This window comes from Carlito syrichta, unplaced genomic scaffold (assembly GCF_000164805.1).
Source record: "Carlito syrichta isolate Samal-C Ts95f unplaced genomic scaffold, Tarsius_syrichta-2.0.1 Scaffold308699, whole genome shotgun sequence".
Classification (NCBI taxonomy): Eukaryota; Metazoa; Chordata; class Mammalia; order Primates; family Tarsiidae; genus Carlito; species Carlito syrichta.
This window is the reverse complement of record NW_007252795.1, coordinates 80,199-92,544: the sequence shown is the minus strand read 5'-3', so window position 1 is coordinate 92,544 and position 12,346 is coordinate 80,199. Positions and strand designations below refer to the sequence as shown.

The 12,346-nt window shown below is 34.7% G+C and overlaps 1 protein-coding gene across 6 annotated transcripts in view; it reads left to right on the top strand.

The window, feature by feature from the left end:
- Positions 1 to 11,866, top strand: part of MARCH7 (membrane associated ring-CH-type finger 7) — a 53,382-nt gene extending 41,516 nt beyond the window's left edge. For 4 of the 6 annotated variants that reach the window (XM_008065643.2, XM_008065639.2, XM_008065640.2 and 1 more), the window contains 3 exons: positions 2,726 to 2,835; positions 6,044 to 6,157; positions 7,917 to 9,094. In XM_008065643.2, coding sequence (XP_008063834.1) covers positions 2,726 to 2,835; positions 6,044 to 6,157; positions 7,917 to 8,030 — 338 coding nt within the window. In that variant the 3' untranslated portion in view covers positions 8,031 to 9,094. Of the gene's footprint in view, positions 1 to 2,725; positions 2,836 to 6,043; positions 6,158 to 7,916; positions 9,095 to 10,538 lie in introns of those variants that run through there. The other 2 variants (XM_008065642.1, XM_021716324.1) reach the window with 2 other exon arrangements.
- The last annotated feature ends 480 nt before the right edge of the window (positions 11,867 to 12,346 follow it).

Sequence of the window (12,346 nt, the reverse complement as noted above, 5' to 3'; positions counted from 1 at the left end):
AGTTTAGGCAGATGCAGTCAGGGCCTCTTGAATGAGGTAGGTAAAATGAAAAGAACCCTGGGTTAGAAATGTAGGAGTAAATGAATTGCTTCAGCTGTGTATGGCCTCTGAATGATTTTGATAAGTCTCTTATTCCATAGAAGAGAAAAATGAAGCCCTGAGATATAAAAGATTTGTATTAAATGATCTCCAAGGTTCATATTTTATTACTATACTTTTCCCATTTCTGAATCAGTGAATAGTTTTATGAAATGTCTAATAAAAGAAAGCCTTTTAAATGTCTTTCTCATTATATTATCCATCAGATTGTATTTTAAATTTAATTCACTGGCACAATACTAGTTTTTAAAAATATAAAGAATTCCAGGTGCATCTTAATTTTAACATGTTTATGTATGCTTGACTCCAAAAACAAAAAACCTGGGTTTTATTCATCTACTTGAAAAATAGCTGAAAATCTGATGTAATTTGACAACACATCATTTTGAGACAACATGCTTCTACAGATGAGCACTCATATTCTTTCACCTATTATCTAGAAAATGTACAGAAGTTAATAGTGCCATCTTGGACCTCATGCCAAATTTACTCTTTCAAGAAATAGTTATTACATAAGAGTTTCAGGAGCTTCTTGAAGATGGGCTACTACTTACTCTTTTTTGAATTTCTAGAACCTCTAATTTTTGCTTAAATGTAACAATCATTCAATAAGTGTTAGTTGAATTTAATTTAAACCTAATATTCAGGACATTTTTCAATTGGAAGCCCTATCTAAAAATAAACAAAGGGGGAGGGGGGAACTACATGTTTAATTAGACAAGACTACTGTATATTAAGTTGTAGCCAGAAAGCTTAGGAATAATCAAATGTTGAATGCATATGGAACAGAAGGTTTTTTTGTTTGTTTTTTAATTAAGTATACAGTAGCATTCATTACATTTAGATCAGGTGTGTCCAACCTGCGGCCCATGGGCTGCATGCAGCCCAGTACAGCTAGTAATGCAGCTGTCTTTTGTGTTTTTTTTTTTGAATTGGAGTCTCACTCTGTCGCCCAGACTGGAGTGCAATGGCCGCTCCCAGCCACCACAGCCTTTGACCTGCTAGGCTCCGGCAATCCTTTCGCCTCAGCCTTCCAAGTAGCTGGAACTGCAGGCGTGCGCTACCACGCCTGGCTGATTTTTGATTTATTGTAGAGATGAGGTCTCGCCAAGTTTCCCAGGCAGATCTCGAACCCGCAGGCTCAGATAGTCCAGTCACCTCGGCCTCGCAAGGTGCGGGATTACAGGCTGAGCCACCGAGCCCGGCTGCAGCCGTCTTTTAATGTTATGTGCTTTTTAGTTTTTATGTACTTCAAGATACCGTGCATAGTTCCATTTTTAAAGCTCACAGTCATATCTTCTTTATGATACCACTTTTTGGCAGCACATACATTTGTGAGCAACTGTTTTCAGTTATGAAGCACACGAAGAGCAAAACTCGAACAAACATTTCTGACAAGAACCTTGAGAACTCACTAAGAATTGAGACCACTTCCATTGAAACAGACATTGTTTTTTGCAAAAAACAAGGCCAAATTTCCCACTAGTTTTATATTCTCATTTTTCTGAACATCATAATAAAAATATACATTTTTAAAAGTCGTCTTATATATGTATATACACTATATTTTAATTTATGTGTTACACAAGACAATTCCTCTTAACTTGATGCAGCCCAGGGAAGCCAAAAGTTTGGACACCCTGATTTAGAGTTTTATGCAACCATTGCCAAAACCTTTTTCCAAGGCAGAAAAAGATGAACCTTTTTCATCATCCCGGACAGAAATTCTGTCCCCGTTAAACAGTAACTCCCCATTTCCCTACCTCCCCCTTTACTAAATTCCTGGTAATTTCTGACTTACTTTCTGTGCCTGTGAATCTTCGTTTCTGGATATTTCATGTAAATAGAATCATAAAATATTTGTACTTTTGTACCTGCCTTATTTTACTTAGCATGTTTTCAAGGTTCATTGATTTTGTAGCATGTATCAAGACTTAACTGCTTTTATGGCTAAAGAGAGCAGCTTTTATTTGGAAAAAGGTATCTCTCTCTCCCTACCCCACCCCACCCCCACTCCCCTAGCCAGTAAGGAAGGCGCATTCCTTAAACTTCAGAAGGTCTTAGGTATATCAGAAATACAGGTCTGGGTGTGACTAGTTGTTACATCATTGTTTTCATGGCATCATGAACTTAATGAAGGTACTTAATAAGTAGGAAGTACAGATGACATTCCATTGCCTCTGTCAGCTTCCTGTGACAGACAGGAGGATGGCTAAAGGCCAGGAGGTCAGGACCAGCCTGAACAACATAGCGAGACCTTGTGTTTACAAAAACTAAGCAAAATAACCACATGTATTCCCAGCCACTCAGGAGGCTGAGGTGGAAGGACTGTTTCAGCCCAAGAGGTCAAGGGAGTATGTATGAGTATCTGGGAGGAATAAAACAACAGAGATAATCTAAATAATAGGTGGAGGCTTAAGTACTATAGGGCAGGACCTGACATGCACAGTAATTAGCAATTGCAGATTGCTATTTTAGGAGACATCTGGTTTACTGCAGTAATGTAATATTTTCTTTCCTTTCCCTTGTCCTTTCAGTTATTTTTTTTAAGTTTAGAACCTAACAAAGAAAAATATTTTATGAAGACATTGTAAAACAGTTTCACTTATAATTCAATTTATATCAGGTTCTTCATTAGAGGCTGTAACCACCTGTGAACTCTGTAAAGAGAAGTTGCAGCTTAACCTGGAGGATTTTGATATTCATGAATTACATGGAGCTCATGCAAATGAACAAGTTAGTATATTTTGCCTAATTTGGTAAGTGTCTATTCTATGCGTCAAGGACAGCTCTTGAAGAAAAGATTAAATCATGGTCAGAAACTTTGCATTCGGATAATAACAGTAATAATAAGGTTCTTAACATAATTTTGTTACTGCAATAGGTGTTATAATTCATAATTTTTCTTTATATTTTCTTAACTTTTTAAAAGTGAAAGATAACCAAAACAGGTTTTAAATTTATTAAGAGGAAATCCATCGTGCTTCCTAAATAAATCTGAAAATAACAGTTTAGGAAAGTGATTCCAAAGAAGTAACGCCAACCTTATTTCCCCACAGCTGTAAGTTTTTGAGATGGTTAAATGACAGAATGAAGAGCTCAGCATTTTCCCACTTTTTCCCTACTGGAGGAAAATTCTGGGATGTGGGGCGATGTATTTAAGGAGATTACAAGGGTGATTCTAGAGCCAAACTGTTAAAACAAATATGGTTAGCATATTTGTTATACAAAGAGATAAGATGGCAAGGGAATGCATAAAGTGCTTGAAAAACACTTATAGGGCCACTGTACCCTCCCTCTTCTTTTTTAATATTGAATGAGATTCCAAAACATACACACATTTTAAAGTGAACAGCTAAGTAATGTTAGTGCATTCACAACGATGTTTAACTGCTGTCTCTGTTTAGTTCCAAAACATTTTCATCACACAAAAAGAAAATTCTATATCCAATAAGCCATTGCTTCCCATTCCATCCTTCTCCCAGCTTCTGGCAGCCACCAATCTGTGTTTTATAGATTTACCTGTTCTGGATGTTCTCTGTAAGTGGAATCATAGAATATATGATCTCTTTTGAACCATCTTTATTTTTAAAATGTGGAAAATTGGCCAGGTGTAGTGGCTCATGCCTGTAATCCCAGCACTTTGGGGAGGCCAAGACAGGAGAACAGCTGGAGATCAGGAGTCAAGACCAACCTGGGCAACAGCAAGACCTTTTCTCTATAAAATCTAAGCAAAGTAGCTGGGTTTGGTAGCACGTGCCTGTAGTTCCAGCCACTCAGGAGACTGAGGCAGGAGAATTGCTTCTTGAGCCCAAGAGATCAAGGTTGCAGTGAACTGTGATCATGCCACTGCACTTCAGCCTGAGCAACAGAGCAAGACCATGTCTCAAAGAAAAAAAAAGAAAATAATGAATACCCTTTGCAAATCTGATTAAAACTATGTACCCCTCTTTAAAAATACACAGATACAAATACTGTATATAATTTAAGGGATTCCTAGAGCCAATGAAGGATCTAGGTTAAGAATCACTGATCTAAAGAATGAAACATTAAACGGTTGATGTAGCATAAATGGTATCTATTACCAGTTATATTTTATTCTCTTAATAAGCTAGTTGTCCAAAAAGATAATTATTCTCAGCAAATAAATGTCTTAAATCCCCAAGGTGTCACTGTAGACAACTGAGCATTTGTATCTTAAAGTATAGGGAAAAGAGTATGGAAAGCTGGAATAATGCAGAAATTTTTTTAAAAAAAATTGTCTTCTCAAAATGCAAGATTTCAAAAGGATTGCTTTCTCCTGCCATCTTTCTTCTCTAGATGCTTCATCATGTCTCTTAAAGGCAGTTCTTTGCCTTTCCATTTCAGCCAGGAATATTTTTATTCGTTTTAATGACCCATATTCTTGAATAATTTAGAAGTACTAGGAAATATTAGGTGGAGTCATAAAAATAGTGGCAATCTTGATTAAGCTTCCTGGCTTTAACTTATTTGTTCTATGTGAATAACGGATTCTGGTGGCCTAAAATCTACCCTCATATTAAGTGATTTGTTTAATAGTCTATATCCTCATCCAGTGGCGTCATCTTTTTTAAAGGTGATAATTATTTATAATTATAAATCTTTTTGGATACATGATTTTAAAAATAAGCAAAATAGTTATTAAGAGAAGCATTTAAAGAAACTTTTAATAAAATTCAAATTCCTTAAATACTTGGACTCTGATAATCAGTTACTTTCTTAAAGTTGGTACTAAGGACATGTAGTTCTTAACTTCCAATGAGTTAATTACCCAGCAAGGTATAATTTGTAGACAGTCCACCATAAAAATAATGGGATAGATTAGATTTCTAGTAACATTATATTAATGGTTTATATTCATAGCTTCATACAACTGTGAGTGGGGAAAGAAATTTGATAAGTAAGAGCTCCATTAAATTATTAGGGTCAGTGATGAGGCATTTAAAATGTTGAAGCAGTCTTGTCTTATTCTCCCTTGAGCTAAATAATTACCTCTTGAAGCCACTTGCTTTTTAGGCTCTAGACTAACTGATGCTGAGTAACCATAAAATACCATATCCCCTATAGTTCAGCAGTGTATATAGCCAACCATTTAATCAATGTTATTTCTATAAACCAGTGAGAATTCCTGATGAACAGCTTTTGTAATCACCCCTTCTCTTGATTTGTCCTTTTTTCTTTAAAAATGTGAGCCTCTCCTTTGATTTCCGGAGCACTCCCCAACGCAATTTGGAAGTGTATCCCTGACTGCAGTCCTGAACTTTAACCCAAATAAACACTATATTAATTTTGCCTCAGCTTCTTTCTTTTAGGTCGACACAACAGAAGAGTTTTGAACCAAAGAACTGTTTTTGCCAACTACAAATTTCTGTGTGAATGATGAGTTACACTGTTATCTTTATTAGTTCATTCTTTTATTTACTGTTTCCTTTAAGTTAATTGTATTACACCAAAAACACTTGAGCGATCAGAATAGATTTTAGTTATGGTAGTATATTTAGCTATAAATGAAATGGTAATTTTTAACTAAACATAGTTATAGCCGTTTGTATAATGAAAGTTATGCGCTTTATTGAAAAGCAAAGCATTCATTCTACCAACAAATGATTTAAAAACTGTACTTTTATATAAATCATTATAATAAATATACATCATTTTATATAAATCATTATAGGGAGACTATATGAGAATTAAAATGATATTTATACCTATTTGGGCCTATCATGGCAATAGTACAATTTTATGAAGTTATGAAGCAGTCTTTTACTTCTTGTTTTAATAAATGACACTATATCCCCTACTAGAATCTGGATATGAGTATATTTCTTCTAGTTTATCAATATACTGTGACTATCAATCTCAATTCTACTGACTTTTCATTCTCCATATTTTTCCTTTTCTCCTGTTTGCTTCCCTGTTGAAGGCTGAGTATGAATTTATCAGCTCTGGTCTCTACCTAGTTGTGTTATTGCACTTGTGTGAACAAAGCTTTTCTGATATGATGGGAAATACAAATGAACCAAGCACACGTGTCCGAGTAAGTAATGTGGAATGGGGGAGGGGTTGGTAAAGCAAATGTTTGCCTTGGAAAGTAGATTGTTTTATATGTTCACATCCTGTTTTCTTTGGAGAGCTTTTATTTTAAAATATTTATTTAAAATAAAGATATTGTAGATTTGATGGAAACTGCTGTCTTCTGTAATAAGCGACTTAATTTTCTCACAAACTATTTTAGAGAAAGAAGTAATTTTCTGACACTTGAAGGTAATTGGAATATATTTCAGTGAAAAAACAGGGACAGAATTGGAAATGCCAAGGGAAAATGGACTTTTTAATTAAAACAAAACCCCCATTAAAAACCTGAAATTAAACTCCAAAAGCCAAAAGAGTTTAGGAAATTAACTTCAATTTATTTGTACTGTCCTGTAAGAGATTACAGGACAAACTATTATGGACTAGTTGGTTGTTTACATTATGTACACTATTAGCCATAATACAACATTTAGGCTATGCAAATAATGCTGTTTGCCTCTGTACCAGAAGAAACTTTTTACTCTGCTGCTTGGGCCATTTTGCATAGCAGAGACTAGATCTCTATTTTATACCATTCTGAACACTTAATATCTTGAAATGTGTTCATAACTTTTTTTTTTTTTTTCAAGTCAGAATCTCACTCTGTCGCCCAGGCTGGAGTGCAGTGGCACGCTCATGGTCACCCCAGCATCGACCTGCTAGGCTCAGGTGATCTTTCTGCCTCAGCCTTCTGAGTAGCCGGAACTACAGGCGCGTGTTACCATGCTCGGTTAATTTTTTGATATAGTGTATGTTGCCCTGACTGGTCTCGAACTTCTGGACTCAGGCAATCCTCTTGCCTCTGCTTCCCAAAGTGCTGGGATTATAGGCTTGAGCTGCTGTGCCTGGCCATAAATATTATTATTTAAACTTTTTTAATATAAATGTTCACTTCGGTGATAAAAATTTAGTATAGTTCATGTTAAGGTATAATGTTTTCATTCTGAAAATTATTAAATAGCTGCAATTTAATGTATATACTACTTCTATATTATTAAAATACTTTTCTGTATTTTATTATGTGGATATTCTAGTAAGCCAGTTGATAGTTTATTATCATTGAAGGAAAACAAATTATCAAGAATGTTCAAAATTTGAACAAAGATTTCTTGACTTCTAAGTACTTTAGAAATCATGAGCCCCTAACTTTAAGTTAGGGTTGTAAAATGATTTCTAGTATCAACTTTTTAGAATAAACCACATAAAGTATATAAGATCTGTGAATTTGTGTTTGTAAAAGCTCATATTAACAAGTGTTAAAGTGGGACATTTGAAAGAGTTGGATGGCCTTCCAAAGTGAAAGTCATTTTTAGGATTTTTTTAAAAGTATAGAACTAAATGTATACTTCTGGGGGAGGCTTTTTAAATTTTTTTAATTGACCACTAACTTGGGTCCAACTTACAAATCTTTGTTTGTATTTTGTCTATTCCCCTCCATTTCATAATTTTTAAAGTGCTATATAAGAAGACAGTACTGTTGGATAAAAGTATTTTATCTACTCCCAGTTTCAAGAAACTGGTTTCTACATGGTTAATGCTTATATGAAACATTTAGAAAATAATACCTTAAGCTTAAAATTTTTGATGTGGAGGTAGAAAGACCCCTATTTAAAAGCTTAAAATGTTGTTTGACTTTTTAAATAGAAATGAATCTCCTGTACTGAGTCTCTTTAGATTCGTAGGCAACATTTAAACTACTCTATTTCTTTCTGCATTGTTTCTAGTTTATTAACCTTGCAAGAACTCTTCAGGCACATATGGAAGATCTTGAAAGTAGGTGGAATTTCCCCTCCCCAGACTTGTTGAATTTACTTTCACTAATTAAACCTACAGAGTAAAACCTAAGTATATGCTCTTTTTGCCAAATTAGAGCTTTTTTAATAGGCTTAATAATACCAAAAAGGGTGATTTGGGAATTATGGGGTTGGGCAACTGACTTTAGTTAAGCATATTTTTAAAATTATTTTAAGCTATGGAAGGATGTGGATTTTAACTATCAGTATTTTTTATTTTTAGATAAAATTTTTGATTTTTTTGATTTTAAGACTTGTAATCAAAAAGAAGCTATAACTCTTAACTATAATCAACCAACATTTCTTCATCTGTTAGAATATTTTTGTATGTATAACAAGTTTTACTTATTATTCAGCTTTGTTGGATCATGCAAAGTTTTTCCTGGGCTTACATAAGGTTCCAGGAAAATAGGAAAAGAATCATGATTCTGAGTCCAAACAGAAGCCATAGTGTTGGTGTATTTTTGGTTTTTGTCTCATGTACTTTTAATAGGCAGCCAACTCTGTCAGCAGCTTCAGTATCCTTAAGACTGTGTTTCACTGTTGAAACTTTGAGCTCCTGTGTGAAAGCATTTAATGCCCAAATCTTTACAGGCATCTGCACAGCCTACCCTCAAAATCCTGTAACTTCAGGGTGCTTCATACCAAGTGATTGTAGGTATTGATGGCTCTGGAACAGGAATCCAAGATTACCTCATACAAGCCCTGCATTTTTTTTTCCCACCCAAAGCAACAAGCTTCCCATCCCAGTACACTATTTGAAATATTTTTTAAAATACATATTCTCCAATTGATTACTTTCAATACTCATCTTCAAAATATTTGGAGTGTTATCTGTAGTGTGCATAACATTTTTACCTGTAGAGAAAGCTCAGCATTTTTTGAGGTAGGTTTAAGAAGGACTTAGTCCTCCTAAGAACCTTTTAATTTCTTGACTATTCTAAGACATGGATTTTTGTGAGTCTGTACCATTTTTAAGTTTTCGAGGATTTGAGATAAAATATTTTCACAATTTATTGTATATGTGAAAATAAAGGAGTCAGTGGGAATTCATTTGGTGTTAAACATTTTTTTCTCTATACTTTTTTAGTTCAGATTCCTTATGTTTGCTAATGCAGAGATCTGTCCTTGTTTGAAAATTATAATTTATACTTTGATGTAATGACAGTAATTTGTGTACATTTTCCTCTGATTCTTTGTTTTTAAAAAACTAACTTGGCCGGGCTCGGTGGCTCAGCCTGTAATCCTAGCACTTTGGGAGGCCGAGGCGAGTGGATTGACTGAACCCGCGGTTTGAGACCAGCCCGGGCAACTTGGTGAGACCTCGTCTCCACAATAAAATCAAAAATTAGCCGGGCGTGGTAGCGCGCGCCTGTAGTTCCAGCTACTTGGAAGGCTGAGGCGGAAGGATCGCCAGAGCCCAGCGGGTCGATACTGGGGTGGCCATGCATGTGCCACTGCACTCCAACCTGGGCGACAGAGTGAGACTCCAACTCAAAAAAATAATGTCTGCCCCCAACAAATGAGAGGAAAAATATGGAGGTGAAACGCACTCAAACTCAGTTTAGCGTGAAAGGTAGGGTGCTACAAGTTAACATCTAAGTACCATAGTATGAATAGTAAATTCTGATGTATGCATGTAAGTGTTGTTTCTGTGTTTTATTCTAGGTTGATTCCATTTGCTAGATGCTCTTATGTTATTTGGTATTAATAGGAAAAAAGTACATTAAACTTTTCCGCCCTTGATAATGGGAGGGGGGAGATGCTGGTTAGCCGTTTATTTTAGTGAACTTTCATTTTCCTTCACATGCAAAGCATTTCACAGAATATATAGTTTTATATTTACTGTATCCTTCCTAAAAACTTTCCAGCATGTCTTACATTAACTCTTGAGTCACTAGTGACTCTTGAATAAATTGAGGTCAGAAATGTTACAAAAGTGATGTTTCTGACAGTATAGAGAGACAATGGGAATAATCTTAACAGTGAATGGGCTTTCACTGAATCCAGTTATTTTAACTTAGGCTGTGTCTATATAAAGCTTTTTTGACTTACTAAATAGAACTTTATTTTGGCATTGTGTAGACATAGCTTTGATGTAAATTGCAGATATGCCCATAACCTGTTATTCTGTGTACATTTTTTTTCATTCTCATCAGATGCATCAAACATGCAGCAGTAATAAGCCAGATTCTACTCAGGTGTGTGAAAGCCCTTGCCTTAAATTCACTTTTTTTCTAGTATATATATCATTAGGTACTATGAACACAGAATGATCCCAGAAACCTTTTAGAAGATGCTGTTGAACCACATTTTTAAACATTTTTATTTTTATAAACACTGTATAGCATCACAAAAAGATGTGGGGTTGGGGGCATCGTGGATGGGCCACAGTCAAATCACCCTAACCCTGTCATATAACATCATTTTGGTCAAATAGTATACTAAATTGGGATTTGTTTTACAAATCATTGCTGTTCTGGCTTCATATTTACACCTTCAATTCTTATCCCCCTTAAAATCATTCTTGATCATCCTGTTTTCTTTCAACAGTTTCAGAGGATGATTCCGAATAAGATGGAGACCATAAGAGAACATTTGATATTGCCTAACTGCATATAAGACAGATGGATGATCTGTGAACAAGTGTTTATTAAAACTGGCAATTAAGTATGAATTAGTTTTGTGGGGGAATGCCTATTAAATACATTGACTATATATCCAATGAATATATACATACACATATATACTTGTATATATATATTCATTGTCAAGTGTTGCTGAATTAAAATTCTTCTGCTGGACCTTTTAACATGGACAGCAATTTTGATGTTTATAAACTGGTAATCAAAAGGTTTTTTCTTTTAGATGCGTGGGAAAGTATTACCCTTGTTTTCAATGTCTAAGCAATGCCCATAGACCCTCTTTTGTGTTCTGATTACTGTAACCATATTTATGAGGGAAAAAAAGGTTTGTGTTTAGCCTCTTGCTCTCTTGCTAGTGAGAAAAGTGGGACTTATATGCTTTTGAAATAAAATGCCAAATGGCACCTAATTATTTTTCCTTTAAAATGCCTTAAGTTGGAGTCTCATTTTGATAATTATTTGTTTCCAGTGTTTAAAATAAAAATAAAAGAATGGGGAAAATGTTATGAAGAGCATTATATTAGGTTTCCAAATATAATTTGAATTCTAAATCCATTTAGCAATAAAATCTAATTTTTGCAAAAGTATATAAAATGTATAAATGATGGATAAATTTTTGTATTGATTTACAAAATACAGATTATATTTGATAGGCCATAGTATGTAGATATTCCTTTTAGGAATATTGCAGCTGTAAATTGTATCAGAATTGCCAGTTAAATGCTATTTGGTTAAAAAATAATTATTGCAATCTCAAGTTAAAAGAATATTTTTAAATCCCACATTCAAAGTTTAAAACACTGGTTTTCAATGTGTTTTTTAGTGTTGTCACTTCTTTATAGATAAATATGACATAAATAACCTGTTTGGATCCTGGTCGTTTTTAACTGTTTCTTGGTAATTCCGAGCATTTATTTGATGACTTATTAATGTTTTTCACTACCTTTGGAAGACAAATGAACATTATCTATTTACAATGAATGGGTCTACTCTGTGGTCACAAGTTGTGTATATTTCCGTAACACTGTATTTTTCCTCTGTCATCTCCCTTAGGGTATACTAAAAACAGCTTCAGGTGATTTCAATTAATGTGTCTGCTGTTACAGCAACAAACTACTTTTTCAGAACCTAAATAGAAGCCATGTAATTTCTCAAAAGTGAATTAACAGTTTGCCCACAGTTTGTTGGTTTTATGTAAAACATTGGCTTGAAATAAAGTGCATACTGATTTATTTTACAGTTTGAAATGTTTTTTTTAAACTGCTCAAATAAAATTCAAACTTTATAACCAAGACATTAAAATTTAAAATCCCGTTCCATACAATAATGTTTCTAGAACATTTGCTGAATACTTGCCAGTTATCTTTGCATTGTCTTAAAGCAAAAATACAGAACTTAAGATGGTAGTTTCAGTATATCCTATAGGTCTTTAGGGATGCTTTGAATTTGAAACATGTGTGCTTTTAATAAAATTGAACACGACAGGTGTCTTCTTAACCCATAACATTTTTTAATTTAAAAATTTTAGCAGCTGGGCTCGGTGGCTCACCCTGTAATCCTGCGCCTTTGGGAGGCTGAGGTGAGTGGATTGCCTGAGCCCACGGGTTCAAGACCTGCCTGGGCAGGCTGAGACCTCATCTCTACAATAAATCAAAAAATTAGCCGGGCGTGGTAGCACACGCCTGTAATTCCGGCCACTCGGAAGGCTGAAGCGAA